Genomic DNA, 20,050 nt, shown 5'->3' with positions numbered 1-20,050 from the left:
TCAATCTCACGCTCCATCCTTCCCTCACTCCTGAACAAAATCCCGAGATACTTGAACTCCTCCACCTGGGATAAGGACTTTCCTCCAACCTGGAGATGACAAACCACCTTTATCTGTTGGAGCACCATGGCCTCAGACTAGGAGGTGCTGCTTCTGTAAGGGGCCGGTGCATTGTGGAACAGGTTGTGGTCATAGGATAGGACCATGACAACCCAATCGTCAGGCACAGAATCTGGCTCCTGGGACATGTTTGGATTTTCGCATCTTCAAAACACTCATCCTCTTCAAGATAATTCAGTTTTCCAGCTTTGTCTTCTTTGCGAGTACTTTTCTAGCCTTTTCTCCAGACATTTTCAAGACTGTCAGATTATTTTTTTTGTTTCAGATTCCCATTTTCCCACTAGATTTTTGTGCTTTTCTGAAGCCATTTTTACATTTTGATGACTTTTCCATTGTAAAAACTTCGTCTTTTTCAAGATGTTTTCAAGACTTTCAAGGTTTTTCCTTTTTTTCAGGTTTCTGTTTTTTCAAGACTAAATTTTTTTTCATAACTGTTTATATTTTTACATTATTTTTCAGATAATTTGCAGATTTTTCTACACTTTTAGATATTTTCTTAATTTTTTAAGACTCAGGACCCTATCATAAACAGCTCTGCCTCAATGCCTTCTTCACCTCTTTCAGAGGGGGGCTTTTTCAGTTTTTTGATGACCATCTGCATCTGTATAATGTGATTATTATGATCAGTATTATTGATTATCTGCAGATTTATATTTGCTTTAATAAACACAAGTGTAGATGTGTCCAGCTGTGGGGTTTTGGAGACGTCTGCATCAGCATATGTGGATAAGAACAGGACGCAATTGACTCTTAAAGGGAATGAGAGACGAGTCTCTGATTAGTTTAATGCAGGTTATGCTCAAAACACACCCAGAACTCATTAAGAGAATCAGCTCAACCCTGTTAGACCATGCACAGAGCGGATTGTTCCATCCTTATAATAGCAGAAGTGGATTCAGACACGCTCTTATTGCGCTTGTGCCATGAGCTTTAGACTTTGTGCTTAGAATTGTAATATAGAGCCCCAAATCAGATGTTTTTGTAATAGTTTCCTCAATGTTTTACTGAAAAAAGTCATGAAAAACAAAACAGCTGTTGTGTAAAATAAAAGAAAAACTAAATAAAAAAATGAAGGAAACTTAAAATATCAAAGAGTGATAAAAATGAACAAGGTAAAGAAAAGCATTTCAAAGGGCCTAAAAGCAGCATTATTATATGATCTGCATGATAGAGGAGAGTCTCATAAATGCAGCGAGATGTTTATTGCAGATTCCAGATTTGCATGAGAACATGAGAAGCCCTGAACATTCATCAAAACTGATTAAAGTGCAAATCAATGAAAAACAAGCTGAACTTTGGCTTGAGGTTGTCCACTATTGGTGTGCTGAATTCATTCAGTCAGAGATGAAGATTAAAACACACTTAATGCATAAAACATTTCAAACTAAAGCAACATTATAGCATGAGCTCACAGTCAAATACAGTAAACTAGCAGACGCTTCAACACTCGTGCAAAACCATCACGACAGAAACATTCAAATAAAACACACTGAACAGATGATTTATAAAAACTACATCCGTAAAACAGACTGCTGAGGTTTAGGAGGCTCGAAACAAACCAAGAACATCATTTTCCACAACGGTGAGATCTTTAAACCTTCATCTTCAGAATTTCTGAATAATTTTTCAGAACAAACACCTGAATATTCAGAAATCAGGAAACATCTGAAACAAACTAAATGTCAAAAACCTCAAGAAGAAATATGAAACCAGTCAAGTAACATGAGGGGAGGATGAAATGAGAATAACTGAAAGTTATGAAATAATCTCTATAAACTCTTGAAAAATCTTTTTTAAATAAAGAAAATGAGTGGAGATGAAGTGACAAAGTTTATGAAGCAAATAATAAAGGAAGAAATTAAATGAAATCGCAATTAACCAATTATCAAAACTGTTAAAGATTACCCAAAAATGAAAAAACAAAACTCAAGTAAAACAAGTGTAATGATACAAAATAAAAAAAATGAAAATAAAAATGGAATAAAGTGGAAAAAGTTATGGGGAAAAAAATCTCTCAAAAAGTGAAACATTTTGTGAATATAAATGAAGAGGAATAAATCATGAACAAACTTTTTTTTAATGAAAAGAATCTCAGTCAAGTAAAATGGGTGGGGAAAAGTGAAGAATTATATTAAAAAATTAAGGAAAATTATAAAATTTGCATACAAAAATTAAATGAATATGATGAAAAAAAAAATCTCAAAAATCTTGAAATTTGTGAAACAACCTCCAAAATATCTTGAAAAATCTTTTTTTTAATGAAGAAATGAGTGGAGATAATGTGACAAATTAATTAAAAAAATGAAAAGTTGTGAAGAGAACCATCTTAGAAAAAGTCACAAAAAAAGTCTTGAAAATTTGAAAAAACAAAACAAAACAAACAAAAAACCTGCAATAAATCAATTATCAAAAAAGTAAAAAAAAGATGCAAAAATGAAAAGAAAAGAAAAAAAAGAAAATAAATTCACAAATCAAAAGGACTGAAGAATAAAAAATGACGGGGAAAAAAGCTCTGAAAAAATGAAAAGCTAAATGAAAAACTAAAATAATGAAAAAAAAAATCTCAGTAAAAAATATCAAAATATTAAAATAAATAAAAAAATCCCAGTCAAGTAAAATAGTGAGTGTGTGGGGGGGGGGATTTTTTAAATATAATTTTTCACTTTTCAAGGAAGAAATACACACAAAAATGTGTTAGGTAAAATAAAACTAAATATCAAAGAAGAAAACAAAAAACATGAAAATAAAAGAAAATTCAATTCAGAAAAAAAACTAAGAAAATAATAAGAAAATAAAAAAAAACAAGTAAAACAAACTTGGTGTATTGATACACAAATAAAAATAAGATAAATGTAATAAATGAGTTAAGAAAAAAACCTGAGAAAACATGGGAAAAAGGTCAAGACAAAATAAATTAAAATTAAATAAAAGGAAAACCACAAATCTCAAAAAGTGGTAAAAACATCAATAAAGGTGCACTTACTGGAGCAGCAGCAGAAGAACTGAAGATACGAAGATATGAGTCCTGTTTATTTCCTGCATGAAAGATGAAGAGCAAATGTCTGGTTTTGCTTCTGAAAGAAGTGTGTTTTTCTTGTCCTTTCTCTCTTTGATGATAAACTGCGCTGAGGACTGCAGTTTCTCCAGTAAATGTGTGTGTGTATCGATGACGCTGTTTCTCTGATGAGTGTGTTCATCTGGAGGATTTGCATGTCCATTGCTTTACAATTTCTCCCACAGCTGCAATAACTGATTCCCTGTGTGCGGCTCCAGCTCCTGCACACACACACACACACACACACACACACACACACACACAAACACACACAGAAACAAACACACACAATTATAAAAATTGATTTGTTAAAAAAAAAAAAAAAAAAACGTTTCTGTTACCGTACCGTCAACTTCCTGTTACTCAACCTTCTGTTATCTTCAACTCTATTTCCGACCAGCCAGTCGCCTGTTACCATCCGTCAATTGTTACCTTCGTCCATTCTGTTACCTACCGCCAACTCTGTTACCAACCGCCAACTCTGTTACCAATCGTCAACTCTGTTACTAATCGTCAACTCTGTTACTAATCGTCAACTCTGTTACCTATCATCAACTCTGTTACCAATCGTCAACTCTGTTACTAATCGTCAACTCTGTTACCTATCATCAACTCTGTTATCAATCGTCAACTGTTACCTATCGTCAACTCAGTTACCGGCCATTAACTCTGTTACCAGCCGTTAACTCTGTTACCTACCATCAACTCTGTTACCTACTGTCAACTCTGTTACCAATCGTCAACAATATTACCAATCGTCAACTTAGTTACTTATCGTCAACTGCTACCTTCGTCCACTCTGTTGCCTATCGTCAACTGTGTTACCTTTGACAACTCATTTACCTACCGTCAACTCTGTCAACTACCATCAACTACCATCAACTGTTAGCGTCAACTCGGTTATCTGTCAACTCTGTTACCTTCTGTCAGCTCTCTTATCTATTGTTAACTGTTACCGTCAACTCTAGTTATCTGTCAAATTTCTGTTACCTACTGTCAACTCTGTTATCTTCGACAACTCTGTTACCTACTGTCAACTGTTACCTACCGTCAACTATTACCTACTGTCGACTGTTACCTACCATCAACTCTGTTACCTACAGTCAACTCTGTTACCTATCGTCAACACTTACCTAGTCAACTCTGTTACCTTCGTCAACTCTGTTACCTTCCGTCAACTGTTATAACAAACTCTGTTACCTACCGTCAACTGTTACCTACTGTTGGCTGTTACCTACCATCAACTCTGTTACCTATTGTCAACACTTACCTAGTCAACTCTGTTACCTTCTGTCAACTGTTACCATCAACTCGGTTACCTACAGTCAATTATGTTACCTACTGTCAACTGTTACCCACTGTTGACTGTTACCTACAATCAACTCTGTTAACTACGGTCAACTCTGTTACCTACACTCAACTCTGTTATCTACGCTCAACTCTTGTTACCTATCATGAACACTTACCTAGTCAACTTTGTTACCTTCGTCAACTCGGTTACCTACCGTCAACTCTGTTACCTACCATTAACTCTGTTACCTACGGTCAACTCTGTTACCTACTGTCAACTCCGTTACCTATCATCAACACTTACCTAGTCAACTGTTACCTTCGTCAACTTGGTTACCTACCATCAACTCTGTTACCTACAATCAACTGTTACCTACTGTCGACTGTTACCTACCATCAACTCTGTTACCTACCATCAACTGTTACCTACTGTCGACTGTTACCTACTGTCGACTGTTACCTACCATCAACTCTGTTACCTACGGTCAACTCTGTTACATATCATCAACACTTACCTAGTCAACTCTGTTAACTTCGTCAACTCGGTTACCTACCGTCAACTCTGTTACCTACCGTCAACTGTTACCTACTGTCAACTGTTACCTACCATCAACTCTGTTACCTACGGTCAACTCTGTTACCTATCATCAACACTTACCTAGTCAACTCTGTTACCTTCCGTCAACTGTTACCATCAACCCGGTTACCTAACATCAACTGTTACCTATCAACTTTGTTATCTATCGTTAACTGTTACCTACTGTCAACTCTGCTACCTAGTTAACTGTTATCATCAACTTTGTTACCTTCTGTCAACTGTTACCATCAACTCGGTTACCTACAGTCAACTATGTTACCTACTGTCAACTGTTACCTACTGTTGACTGTTACCTACAATCAACTCTGTTAACTACGGTCAACTCTGTTACCTACGCTCAACTCTTGTTACCTATCATCAACACTTACCTAGTCAACTTTGTTACCTTCGTCAACTCGGTTACCTACCGTCAACTCTGTTACCTACCATCAACTCTGTTACCTACGGTCAACTCTGTTACCTATCATCAACACTTACCTAGTCAACTGTTACCTTCGTCAACTCGGTTACCTACCGTCAACTCTGTTACCTACGGTCAACTCTGTTACCTACTGTCAACTCTGTTACCTATCATCAACACTTACCTAGTCAACTGTTACCTTCGTCAACTTGGTTACCTACCATCAACTCTGTTACCTACCATCAACTGTTACCTACTGTCGACTGTTACCTACCATCAACTCTGTTACCTACGGTCAACTCTGTTACCTATCATCAACACTTACCTAGTCCACTCTGTTACCTTCGTCAACTCGGTTACCTACCATCAACTCTGTTACCTACGGTCAACTCTGTTACCCATCATCAACACTTACCTAGTCAACTCTGTTACCTTCATCAACTCGGTTACCTACCGTCAACTCTGTTACCTACCGTCAACTGTTACCTACTGTCAACTGTTACCTACCATCAACTCTGTTACCTACGGTCAACTCTGTTACATATCCTCAACACTTACCTAGTCAACTCTGTTACCTTCATCAACTCTGTTACCTTCCGTCAACTGTTACCATCAACCCGGTTACCCACCATCAACTCTGTTACCTAACATCAACTGTTACCTATCAACTTTGTTATCTATCGTTAACTGTTACCTACTGTCAACTCTGCTACCTAGTTAACTGTTATCATCAACTGTGTTATCTGTCAACTCTGTAACTGTCAAATTTCTGTTAACGTCAACTCTGTTACCTACTGTTAACTGTTAACTACCATCAACTCTGTTACCTATAGTCAACTGTTAGTCAACTCTTTTATCAGTCAAATTTCAGTTACTCTCAACTTTCTGTTACAGTCAACATTAAGGAAAATGAATTAAATATCCTTGAAATGTACCTGTAATTCTAGATAATGTGTGCGTTTGTGTGTGTTTATATGAGTGTGGTTGTGTCACCTGAGCGTCTCTGCTGATCTGCACTTTCTTGTTGTCGTTCCAGGGGTTCAGCAGTTTGTGTGTGAGCTGGAAGGCCAGACTCTCAGTGTGTATCCACTGCACCGAAAACACTCCACCCAGACCAGAGGAGCCGAAGTCCAGACAGCGCTCGCTGCTCACTGCAGACGTCATGCGTGCATATCCCTGAGACACAGAGAGAGAGAGAATTCTACATTGTTATAAATGAATCATCATCATCATTTTCTCCTAAATTGTTGACTATTAAATATACTTTTAAATGCGTCATTAAAACTATTATCTTTAGAAATGTGTTGAACAAATCTTCTCTAAACAGATATTAAAGAAAGATCCGCCCAGTGTGTGTCTGAGTATCTGTGTGTGTGTGTGTGTGTGAGAGAGACCTGGAAGTGTCCAGACCCCTGCACAGAGAACACCAGGAAGACTGCACTGCTGTTCTGGAAGGCTCGGTTCAGCTTCTGCTCGTTGTTGGGTGTGGTGGACCAGACGCTCCGCTGCTGCGACAGCTCGATGTTACGGGGGTTACTGCTCTTCATGATGAAGTAGCGTACGCTAGAGTGCGGCGCGCGCACACACGCTGACATGCTAACCTGCACACGCAACACACACAAGCAGAGTAAGAGTAAGCAGACCATCAGAAACACACAGCACGCAGAGACATAAACACTGAGTCATGCTGCAGAAAACACATACACACACGTTTACAGGGACACTCTATAGGGGTAATGTATTTTATACAGTAAAACCGCTTATCATATGGTCCTCCCCCACCCCTAAACCAAATCCTCACAGGAAAGCTGTGGCAAAATCTGATTATTAAATAACATTTTGAATTATAGGGACACGAGGTGTGACCCTGTAAACCACCCATAGCCATGTCATTATTAACTTTGTGTCCCTGTAAACCACATCTGCTGATATTAGCACACACACAGACAGAGCTGAGGGCGACACACACATGGGCTTGAGACACAGTGAGCTGAGCAGGGCTTCGGAAACACACACGCGGACACAATCACACAGTTGAGAGCGACACCCACACACCAAAGCAGTGGATGGAGACGTCGGCCCCTCAGAGATCCCACAGGGTGCCAGATCCTCCTCCTGATGGCGAGAGTGATGCATTCTGGGATTCTTCAGCTGAGATGCCAGTCGAGGTCTGCGGGACACACAAACACTGATGACACTGCAGATACCTCATTTACACACATCTACTACATAACTAACACTTCACAGTAAACAAATAACATTATAAATATGAAAGAAACTAGTTTTAGCTTCTTATTAGGCCAAACTTACCACAAATAGTAACAATTACAACAACAAAAAATTATAATTTTTGTATTATATTACTAGTCAGCATTATAGGTTTTCAGAAATGTGTTTCACAAATTCAACTGTTGATGCGATACACACATAATTCCACCTGTCAATCACTTTTTCTGCGGGACTCGTGAATAGGCAGTGATCTGTGTCGTTATAATGGCGTCGGTAAAAAAGACGCACAACCAACAGGAACCAGCCAACAGTATCTGAGGTGTTCGCTAAAATTACAAAGTACAAGTGAGTGAAAGATTGAAGCAGTCTATTGATCCTCTGACTGCCTGAACCCGCTGTCTCGAGCCCATGGCTGTGTGTGTGCGTCTGTGTCTGTGTGTGTGTGTCAGAGGTAGAGAGGAAGGAGGGCTGCTCAGAAATGCTACACGCCACTGTGGAGGTAAAATCGTTGTTGTTCTAAAATGCCATTTAAAAACAAAGACAGTGTAAACAGGGCCTGAGTGTGTACTTTTCGCGAGCGGATTTGCAACGGGGGCGGGCGGAGGATCGCGATGCTGGTGTTGTCTATCGGACGAACCCTAATACGTACATAGCAGAGCTTGCAAAACTGTGTTTTTTTTTGTCGACAACACGAACGTTGTCAACATAACTCACTGGAAATCCAAAATGCTTCCACACCGGCGACTTCATTGAAAGAGGAGAGGGTTTAAGTTCTGTCGACGGGTCTCCTGCGTCTGCAGTTCAACAAGCCTGTTTTTTCCCGCTTGGCAAGCCAAGCTGACATGACATGGGGGCGTGGCAGCATCGACGATTCTATTTTTTGATTCGATAATCGAAATTGAGCATGAATTTAGATCAATTTCGATTAAAAATCGAAATCGTGACACCCCTACCAGATAATAATTCTTTAAGGCAGGGTTCGACAATAAGGATGGTCCAATATGCATGCACAGGCGATCGAGAAGCAACAAAACTGACTAAAATAATTGCGTTCGCAACTTTGCGCGAGCAAAACAAGTGAATACCGAATGAGAGGATAATCAGCTGAGGTGATGCGCGCTCCCGTTTCCTTTTGTGAAGCAACTGTGTCTAGAAACACAACTGATGCGATCGTTTCTCTTTCAAATAGACTGAACAAAAAGGAAGGAACGTGCACCTACAGTCTACAGTCTTGCTGCTTTCCAGAGCTCCAGAGTTGACTTATTGTAAGCAGCGCCAGTTGCTTTCGCTTTAACCATTCTTTGAAAAGATAATTTATGGGTCAGTCATTAACCATGCGTGTGTGATCATCCTTTCATCATCACACAGTATGTTTTTACCTGCTTTCTTTTGCATTAATATGATTTAATTATCAGTTTTTACAATAACATTGCTTTAATGGGAGAATAACTCCCCATTTATGTGTAGTTCACTGGTGATCTGGGACCTTTAGCCAGGACATATGACTGTACATGTGTTCTGTTAAATAAAAAGTACAGTATTCAGCTGTATTTTGCTTGTTTTGACAGACTTAAAATTTGTGGCTAAGAAATAATGAACTGTTTATGTATGGTGTGGTCAGAGATAAATTGGGTAAATCCTTCATTTTGGGCTCTGAACATTATAAAAACTAATTGTAATATATGAAATTCTGACCCATCTGCTCATGATTATTAAGCAAACTCATACACGACACACAAAAAGTAAAATGAATGAGGAGGCATGTAGAGATAACGCAAACTCTAAATCAAGTAATTTTAGCATGTCAAAGTCATATCTATGCGTATAAAATATATTTTCCCAACAATAAAACTGTGGCTAGTGAAACTGGCGAGTGGCTAGTAATGTTGGAAAAGTACTAGCCACAGTGGCTAGTGGTCAAAAAAGTTAATGTTAAGCCCTGCCCAGGACACTGTAGTGACTACTGTAATGCTTGTCTCTCTGCACACCTGGGAGCGCCTCGGGAAATCTGCTGGAATGTCTGGGAGAGGGAAGTCTAGGGTTTTCCTGAGACTGCTGCCCCCTTGATCCAGCCTTCGATAAGCTTTCAGCTTTTGAGTTTTAAAGTTTTATGTTCCACAAATCTACCTGCTGATAACTGCTGATAAAAATAAGTAAAAACAGCTTGTATTGACCGATATATTGGTGTCCTGTTGACCCGTCCAGCATGAGTGTGTGAGTCTACAGTGTGTGTGTGCAGTGTCAAGCTTCTCTCACCTGTCGGGGCTGGCTGTGGCCTCCTGCTGTGGTGTGTCGGCTGTGTTCCTGCTGCGTCCGTGTGTGTGAGTGTATGAGCTGCTGTCTTCTGCGCTGACGGGTCGGGGTCTCTGGCCGATGCCGGTGGGCTGCTGCAGCCCTGCGCTCTGCTCCTCCGCCGACAGCACAGACACCAGCGTGCGGATGGTGGACTCGTCCAGCTGAGAGCAGGCCTTACTGGGGGAGCGGATCCGCCGCAGGAACACACTCTGCCAGCGCTGACGCAGGCCGAACACTAGCTCCGCCGTCTGACACACACACACACACACAAAAAACACACACATGAAAAAATACATGTGGAAAATACACTTACACAAACTAATACACACACACACACACACACACACAAACACACACACACACAAAGGAACCCCACACACAGAAAAAATAACAAACACACAATAAAACACACACAAGAGAAAAAAAACATGAAAATACAAGAAAACACACACACAAGAAACACACAAACACAGAGAATGAACTGTAGAATATCCATGAGCCAATCAGAATCCAGCATTCATCAGCCTGCAGTCTAGTATGACAGCAGGAGAGGACAGAGAGTAGAGCAAGCAGAGTTTCTGACAGCCCAGTCCAGCCTGAAATTGATCCAGTGGTCGAGTGTGAGGTGAGCCTGCGTGTGTATGTGTGTAGTATGAGAAATATGTGTGTAAACAGCAGAATATCTAACCTCTGGGTCCAGCCTGAAGTTGATCCAGTGGTCGAGTGTGAGGTGAGCCTGTCGAGCGCTGCACTGATCCTCCACCTCACTGTCACTGCTGTCAGCAGCTGCAGAAAAACATGCTGAATTACTGTGTGTGTGTGTGTGTGTGTGTGTGTGTGTGTGTGTGAGAGAGAGAGAAAGGGAGTGAGGGAGAGTATGTGTGTGTATGCATAATGTGTGTATATTGTGTGTGTATGTATGTACACTGTGTGTTTGTTTGTGTTTGGAGGTTTCACTGCAGAAGTTAATGTGCAGCTCAACTCTCCGGTTTCCACCACAGGGTCTTTCCCACATCCGGGAGAGTTACGGTGTGGAGAAGCCCCAAAAGCGGCCCACCCAGACTGCTGATGCCCAGAGCAAAGCATGGGGGGATCATTGATGGTTTGGGCTTGATATCATGGCATTCAATGGCCCAATACTGGTGCTAGGTGGGTGCTGGATCACTGTCGAGGACTACCCAACTTGAGGACCACGTGACCCAATGGGTCAAACATTGTATCCTGAATGCAGTGGTGTGTATCAGGATGATAATGCAGCAATACACACAGCAGGACTGGAGACAGAGTGGTCTTATTTGCATGACAGTGAAGTAGAACACCTTCCATGGCCTGCACAGTACCCAGAGCTATACATTATTGAGCACTTTTGGGGTGTTTTGGAAGTGCGAGTCAGGAAAGGTTTTCCTCCAGCAGCATCAGTAGAGACCTGAACACTATACTGAAGAAGAACAGCTCACAATCCCTCTGACTGCTGTGCAGGACTCCTGTCTGTCATTCACTACAGCAGCTGATGATGATGTATTAGGGAGGAAGAGCTACACCATACTAAACAACTACTGCGCTCTAACACCAGGCCTTCAGTTTCACTGTTTATATCTGTTTACTGTGTGTGCTTCCATGTATGCGTGCGTGTATTTGTATGTATGCATGTTTATGCATGTACTGTATGTATGCATGTATGTGTATTGTGTATGAATTTGTGTAATTTTTGTTTGTACATAGATTGTATGTGTATAGTGTGTGCGCATATGTATGCACAGTATGTGTATGTGTGTTGTGTGTGTGTGCTGACTATTTACATCCTCTCTGAAGGACCGCCTCCTGGAGAGCGGAGCTGGGCAGTTTGGCTCCTCCCCCAAACAGGGCAATGGTGAGGGGTGTGACCGCAGTACAGCACCTGACACTGGCAATTCTATGAGCTCGCGTCATCTCATCATAGATCAGCCAATCGGTGGGCAGAGAATCAACAGCTGCTGCCTGCCCATTGGCAGGAGGGATCTGGGCAGAGAAAAAAACATATTAAATTATTTTCTACACACATTAATATACCGCTTGATATAATTTGCAGTTAAAGTAAACAGCTGATTTACAGTATATTATATGATGTAATATTACTGTATTTTTTGGCTGAATATACAGATTTTTAAAGCAAATTTAGCGTGGTGTCTGACCTTCTTGTACTGCGGCTGGCTGAGGACAGAAGTGGGGTGCAGTCGGACCTTCTTCTCTTTCTCTCCGCTGAGGCTCAGGCCGTCCCGATGGATCAGGTTTGGGTACATGCCTGCCACCAGCGCCGCTTTTACCACCGCCCAGTTCTCCGAGTTTTGGTTTACATCACGGATGTCGCCGCCGCCGCGAGCACGCACAAAACCTGCAGAAAACTGATTTATTAAAGGCCTGTTCACAGGCCCAGAAGAAAAACTGACTTATTAAAAGCCTGTTCACAAGACCAGGAGGAAAACTCATTAGAAAGAAAACTGACTTAGAGGAAAACTGACTTATTAGGAGTAAAACTGATTTATTATGAGAAAAACTGACTTATTAGGAGGAAAACTGACTTATTAGGAGAAAAACTGACTTATTAAAGGCTCGTTCACAAGACCAGGAGAAAAATGACTTATTAGAAAAAAAAAACTGACTTAGAGGAAAACTGACTTGTTAGGAGAAAAACTGACTAATTAGGAGGAAAACAGAATCATTAAAGTCCTGTTCACAGGACGAGGAGAAAAACTGACTTATAAGAAGAAAAAGGGACTTATTACGAGAAGAACTAACTTGATAGGAGAAACAACTGACTTATTAGGAGGAAAACTAACTTAATAGGAGAAAAACTGACTTATTAGGAGGAAAACAGAATTATTAAAGTCCTGTTCACAGGACCAGGAGAAAAACACACTTATTAGAAGGAAAACTGACTGAATAAAGGCCTGTTCACAAGACCAGGAGAAAAATTGACTTATTAGGACAAAAACAGACTAATTATTTAGTTATAACTATAACTTATTAAAAGCCTGTTCACAAGACCAGGAGGAAAACTCATTAGAAAGAAAACTGACTCATTAGGAGGAAAACTGACTTATTAGGAGAAAAACTGACTTATTAGAAGAGAAACAGACTTATTAAAGGCCCGTTCACAAGATCAGGAGAAAAATGACTTATTAGGAGGAAAACTGACTTAATAAAGGCCTGTTCACAAGATTAGGAGGAAACCTGACTTATTAAAGGCTTGTTCACAGGACCAAGAGAAAAACTGATTTATTAGAAGGAAAACTGACTGAATATAGGCCTGTTCACAGGATAAGGAAAAAAACTGATTTATTAGGAGGAAACTGGAGAAAACTGACTTATTAGGTAGGAAAAAGAAGAAAAACTGACTTAATAAAGCTCCGTTCACAAAACCAGGAGGAAAACTGTCATATTAATGGACCATTCACAAGAGGAGGTACCCTGACTTATTATGAGTTAATTAATTATTAATCAATTAATTATTATTAAAGGACCGTTTGCGCCAAGCACAATAATTATAAAGATAAAGATAGGATTTTTAACACATATACAGATGAAGTCAGATCTATTTGCCCTCCTGTTAAATCGGAATTCTTTTATATTTTTCCCCAATTTCTGTTTAATGAAGAGAACAGATTTCTTATCATAGAAGTGTTAATAACTCATCTCTAATAACTGATTTATTTTATCTCTGCCATGATGACAGTAAATAATATTAAACTAGGTACTCTTCAAGACACTAGTATTCAGCTTTAAGTGACATTTAAAATTACTTATTAAATCTCTGAAACATGCAGGTAATATGTAGTGACCTGTGGCTCTCAGCTGTCCCAGAAGCTGCGTCCGCATGCTGACGATGATCTCCATGGTGGCCTGAGAGAGGAAGTTTTTCTCACAGAAAGCTCTTTCCCAGCCGTCACTGCGCGCTTTCTGCCATGCCTGCAGAAACACACCCAAAACACACTCATCAGCCAATCACAGAGCTCAAATGCACAACTCATTATAATAATTAATCACATTTACAAGTTAGGTCTACATTATTCACTGTCCTGTGCAGCTTATTTTTTGCATTTAAACTAGAAAAGCAGTTTTTAATTGTTTTAAACCCATTTTAAATGTCAATATTATTCGCCCCTTCAGCAATATTAGTGTTGGATTGTCTCCAGAACAAACCACTGTTATACAATGACTTGCTTAATTACCCTAACTTTACCCTAATTACCCTAGTGAAGCCTTTACATGTCACTTTAAGCTGAACACTAGTTTCTGGAGAAAAAAAAAGGTCATGCTCATGTATGTGTGAAGCGTGTGACCTCTGACCTGGAAGGCCCTGAGCAAAGCCATGTGGTCGCTGAAGGTGTTGGCGGTGAAGCGTCTCCTGCAGAGCATCGCCACACGTCTTTGAGCGGCCTGAGCGGGCAGAACGAACGGCTCCCGATGGGCCAGCGTGCAGGCGATGGTGAGCACCGGGTCCAGACATTTCAACACCACCGCACACAGCACCATCTTCCCCAGGTGAGGCTCCACCGGCAGGTCTGCAAGGTGCAGGCCCAGCTCCGTCAGGTTCTCCCACGGATCCATGGCATCAATTGTCTGAAAGCGGAATAAATATTAGCTTTACAGAACAATTCAAGGTACATTTTCCATTCACTTTCCTTAAGTGTCTCTAGATGAGCATTCTGACAGAGTTTGCATACAGCTCTGGGATAGCAGAAATGCTGGTTTGTGTTTATGCACGAATGATAAAACTGCATGCTTAGTTGTGTAGTATACATATTTTTAATGCAACACCAATGCATGGCAATGCAAAAGCATTTTCATTATATATACAGTGGTCACTCGCTCTAACACGGTTTACTTTTCACGGTCTCGCAGATTTGTTTAGTGCAACTTGACACACTGCTTTTATTGCTTTTTTTTACAGCACATTGTGTTCTGCGTCCTGATGGGCTGTAGATCATTGTCAATCAATCTCCTCCTTGTCTCCTGTACAGTATAGAAAAGAGCTGCACAATTAATCGAAAAAAGATGGCGATCTTTAGTTAAGGAGAGAAGCAACAAGTCTTCACACTGTTTTACATACGCTGCTCAGCAATGTGGACACCTCCAAATGGTGTTGAAAGAGTCACACACTGTATTTATAAGGTATAATTCACCCCAAAAATTTTATTTCTGTCTTCATGTAATGATGTATTTGCAGCCGCAAAATCACACGTGATGTGAGCTGACCATTAGCTGTCACCACAGAGAGGGCGGGCGCGCGCCTGTGAATCAAGGTTGTTATAGTTAACGAAAACGAATGAAAAAACGAAAACTAAAATGTTAAATAATTGTGGTTAACTGAAATTAAAATAAAAACGAGTTTTTTCTAAAACTAGAACTAACTGAAACTGTATTGTGTGCATACAAAACTAACTGAAGCTAACTAGAATTATAGAAAAAACATTTTTCATTTTCGTGTTTGTAAATGTATGTAATTCATAATCTTATTGTAAGCCTTTTAGATGTAAATATAATCCGCGCTGCAGGTGTTTGTGTTTGACCCTTTCGCACCTCAGAGTCTCTTGCTGCCATTGGCCAGATCAAGCCGGCTCTCCTCCAGTCATCCTCGCTGTAGCTCCCGCGACAAAAACAACGAGTGGACATGACAGCAGCACGGTGACAGCATTAAATAAAGAGACTTAAAACTATTACTTTAACACATTTGTGCCCAGTAATGAGTTTTATTTCTGTATCGCAATAGCGAACAAATCTTTTTAACCGGATCTTCTAAGTGAACCGGTTGAACTAGTTCACCAAATCGAACTGAATCATTTGAAACGATTCGTGTCTACAGTAAGCACTTATCCACCAACTACTTACTTTATAACAAGCCTAATACCCCCTCTGACTCTAAATAATCCAATATATACTCTCATTCAGTTATTAGAACAGCAACGTTACATTGAGAAGCGATGAACCGATAATACTGCGCATGCGTGATTCAGTGAACCAAACACAAACAGTACATGACAGCCTGCTGTATGACTGAACTGAACTGGAACAACAGCAGCAGGGGTGAACCGAGGGCTTAAATGAGAGGATCTGGGGACAAAACGTAAGTTTATTTCATAACAGACAATAGTAATGGAGTTTAAATAAGTGAATCATGCTTCAGTTGGGTTGTAAAACTTTACTCTAAGACATTTTTCAGATCATCACTGAGCTAAACTGAACTGAACTTAAACACTAAAAACTGAACTACACAGTTCCAGTTACTATGACCATTTATGTGAAGCTGCTTTGACACAAGCTACATTGTAAAAGCGCTGTACAAATAAAGCTGAATTGAATTGAATTTTAACTGACTGAAATGACTTTTGCTGACTACATAATGTTGAGTCCTCACATCCATGTTAAATATCTGAATTTCCCATCACCAGGCCCGGATTAATAATTTAGAAGCCCCTATGAACAATGTCTTGAATAGTTGAATAAAAAAATAAGATTTATATAATACTTGTTAAATAAAATTAATCTATAATGTATTGGCTATATTTTTAAAACAATTGATTTACACTATATATATTTCTAGTCTACAAAGATTTAACTTATTTTTAAAGCATTTAAAGCACACTTTGAAAAAAAAAATACTATTACAACTAGGGGAAATTAACGGATTTTAATAAACTTGTTCAAGTTCACTGAAGCAGCACTAAAATTTATATTTAAGGGTATTTTTAATGTATAACTTCTACTAACTTATAATGCACATGATTTGAATAACACCTCTCCAATCCAGTTCTAGGAATATGAGTCCTCCATAATACACACACTTATTAATGATTCCCACTTGTCTTCCTCGTGATGGAGAGTAGGCAACATCTAAGTGCGGACTGGCCCTTTGGTTAATCTGGCCCTGCCAATCACTACTGTGTCTAACCTCAGAAGCAGCCCTGCACACATATTGTACTTAAGTCTGCTGTCTTGTGGGCTGCTGTATTTGAGTTTGAGGATGGGTAGATGGTTGTGGTAGATGATAGTGTTCATGTGTTCTCTGAATACATGTTTCAAAAATGTATGACTGAGTTTTTATTATACAATATTTATCCTGTTGATTTTGAATCTTGCACCTAACAAATATCCTCATTTAGAAAAAAACTGAAACTAATAAAAACTAAACTAAAACTAAGACTTTTTAAACTATAGAAACTAATAAAAACTAAGAAATCTGCTGCTAAAACTAATTAAAACGGACTGAATTTAAAACAAAAAGTCAAAACGAAATAGAAACTAAAACTAATGAAAAATCCATAACTATTATAACCTTGCTGTGAATGAGGTCTATTTAGTGAACCGAACCTGCATAGGCTGTGAATAACAGGTACCTGGTCCGCGGAGTTCAACTGGTTAAACAAATAACGCACAGCACTACTACAGTTACAGAAAAGTTCGCGCTGTTATAATTCACGTACCTTTTAATACGTTTTGGTGCGATTAAAAACAACACGACTGAATGTTTTCAACGAGAAGCTGTATTGTAGCCATGGCGGGATGAAGTTTGCCATGGAAGAATGAAAGTAGCGGAAACCATGATATGCATTTAAACACAACACCAATGCATTTTTTTGCAATTACAGTGCAAATAAAAAAACAGTAAGAGAGTCGACGGTAAGAGAGTTAATCTGACCTTGAGCATCTGCACGGCGTGTTTGACCGTGTTTATGTGCGGCGGCTCCGGAGCTCTGGAGAGAAACTCAGCGACCGGGCAGTTGATCGGAGCCAGGAGTTTAGTGTGCAGACACAGCTCCTGACAGACACACACAGAAGACTCGATATCACCATGGTCTTCCCATTCCCACACAGACTGCTGATTCACTGGAATTATTCATACAGCAACTACAAACCTTCTCTGCCATCATCTGAGCACATTCAGAAATAAAATAAAATGTAAAATAATTAAAAACACTCCCCCCTCCTGACTCCAGCACTGACGTCTCTGAGCACTGACCGTTCCTCTGTATGATCAGCACTTGTGTTGTTGTAATGTAGCCGTGAATGCCTCCTCAATTGTAAGTGACTGAGTGTCTGCTAAACGGCTAACTGTAGACGTCAAACACTCCTCTGTCATAATTGATGAACTCTATCTGAAACTCGATGGCAAATCATGCTGCAGGTTTACTAGCATCTATCAAAGCTGATGGTGTTGTGTTGTTTGAGCTTTGTGTGTGTGTGTGTATCTGTGTGAAAGAGAGTCTGCATCTACATATGTGTGAATGTGCGCGTATGCACATGTGAGTGTCTGTGTGATGAATGTGTGTGCACGTGTGTTTGTATGCATATGCTTGCACGTGTGTGTGTCTGCATGCATGCATGCAAGTGTGCACATCAGTGTGAGAGTGTCTGAGCATGCACATATGTATGTGTCCTTGTGTGTATGCGAGTGTGCACATATATGTCTGTGTTTATTTGAGATGTACGTGTGTAAGTGTTTGTGTGTGTATGTGAGTGTGCACATGTGTCTGTGTGTATGTGCATGTGCTTTTGCATTTATATGTCTGTGTGTGCAAGTGTGCACATGTGTATGTGTGTATGCATGTGTGTGTTTGTGTGTGTGTGTGTACCTGTAAGGGCATGCGCAGCAGCTGTGGAATCTGGTGCTCCAGCATGTTGGAGAAGCGCAGCCGGCTGAACAGATGAAAACACACACCCGGCCTGCAGCGTCCCGCTCTGAACAACACACACACACACACACACACACACACACACACACACACACACACACACACTCTTCAATAAACACACACTTACAGGAAATCTTTTTCCTGCTGCTGATCTACATCAACATGATCAAAGTAGCTCATTTGCATAACCCCGCCTCCTGCACCATAAGAATACTCTGAAATGGACACTTTAAAACAGACTCTGCTCAGCTGACCAATCAGAGCAGAGCTGGCTTATTGAAGGGGGAGGGGCTTGCAGACCTGAAGCTCTGAATTGATTCAAACGAATCAAATTAAAATCACAGCAAAATGATTCTGATGTTAAATATGATGATATTATGAGAAAATGGAAATGTGTTTTGAGCTTACACGCATTTAAAGCTGTAGTAGGAGACTTGGCACAGTATTATGACACTTTAAATATATTGTATGAGCTGCTCTTTAAGCACTTTAAGACAAGATTCACTATGCTTTGATTCTTTTGAGACATTTTCAGTGTGTAATGGTGATTTTCTGCACAGACTGACCGGCCCTTCCTCTGCAAAGCGCTGGCCTTCGAGATCCACACCATCTTCAGCATGGTGACGTTATTCAGAGCGTCGTATGCTTTCTGCAGCACAAACACAACAGCAGACTCACCCTCATGCAAAGCACTACAGCTGAGCAGAGACGCACTGAAGAGTCCACAGCAAAGCAGGAATATACCACATATTTGACTTAATTTTATTTAAAGAGAACCTATTATGCAAAAATCACTTTTATATGAGGTTTAAACACAACAGCGAGCGAGTATATCCAGTCTCTACTGCTCAACAGTAATGAATTGTGTTTGTTCTGATCAGACTTGATGAGTGAAGCACTGTGATTGACATTCTCCCTTTGTACGTGTCATCAGAGGGTAGCCCCGCCCACTAGTGCCCATCTCTCCTTCATTAGCATCTCCAGCAGCCCTGAGTGAGAAGCAGCCGTCTGTCTATTAGCCATTAGAGTGTTTGAGCTGCTGAAGATAATGTCAGCATAGACTAAGAGGATTATAGATGTGGAGTTTGAGATGAACAGCGACAGGAGAGACAGACTGACAGAAGCATCAAGCACACACTCACACTCAAGCACACATGACCAGCACTCACAACACGCACACTGCTGTTTTACATCTGTTGCTATGCTTTTGCATATTCATCTGTAGCTCCACCCTCTTCTGAAAAAGAGCACAATCTCATTTGCATTTAAAGCGACAGTCACCAAAATGCCACGATTAGGATCAAAGCCTGAAAGGGTCAGTTTCAGAGAGCTGGAGAACATCATCTGTGAGCTGTTTCGAGCTGAAACTTCACTTCACACTCTAGAGACAGCAG

At 40.1% G+C, this 20,050-nt stretch overlaps 1 protein-coding gene across 3 annotated transcripts in view; it reads right to left on the bottom strand.

Annotated features, from left to right (window-relative positions):
• Positions 1-1,303: 1,303 nt before the first annotated feature.
• ythdc2 (YTH domain containing 2) overlaps positions 1,304-20,050 on the bottom strand; it is a 52,030-nt gene continuing 33,283 nt past the window's right edge. For 2 of the 3 annotated variants that reach the window (XM_021476371.3, XM_073951773.1), the window contains 13 exons: positions 19,223-19,305; positions 18,597-18,702; positions 17,663-17,782; positions 14,314-14,586; positions 13,806-13,932; positions 12,159-12,358; positions 11,787-11,985; positions 10,676-10,773; positions 9,949-10,235; positions 7,519-7,633; positions 6,858-7,064; positions 6,457-6,639; positions 1,304-3,396 (listed from right to left, as the gene is read on the bottom strand). In XM_021476371.3, coding sequence (XP_021332046.1) covers positions 3,343-3,396; positions 6,457-6,639; positions 6,858-7,064; positions 7,519-7,633; positions 9,949-10,235; positions 10,676-10,773; positions 11,787-11,985; positions 12,159-12,358; positions 13,806-13,932; positions 14,314-14,586; positions 17,663-17,782; positions 18,597-18,702; positions 19,223-19,305 — 2,052 coding nt within the window. In that variant the 3' untranslated portion in view covers positions 1,304-3,342. Of the gene's footprint in view, positions 3,397-6,456; positions 6,640-6,857; positions 7,065-7,518; positions 7,634-9,948; positions 10,584-10,675; positions 10,774-11,786; positions 11,986-12,158; positions 12,359-13,805; positions 13,933-14,313; positions 14,587-17,662; positions 17,783-18,596; positions 18,703-19,222; positions 19,306-20,050 lie in introns of all 3 variants that reach the window. The other variant, XR_012406614.1, reaches the window with a different exon arrangement.

This window comes from Danio rerio, chromosome 5 (assembly GCF_049306965.1).
Source record: "Danio rerio strain Tuebingen ecotype United States chromosome 5, GRCz12tu, whole genome shotgun sequence".
In the NCBI taxonomy this organism is placed as follows: domain Eukaryota; kingdom Metazoa; phylum Chordata; class Actinopteri; order Cypriniformes; family Danionidae; genus Danio; species Danio rerio.
Note: the sequence above shows the minus strand (reverse complement) of the source record. Positions and strands in the feature narration are given on the sequence as shown.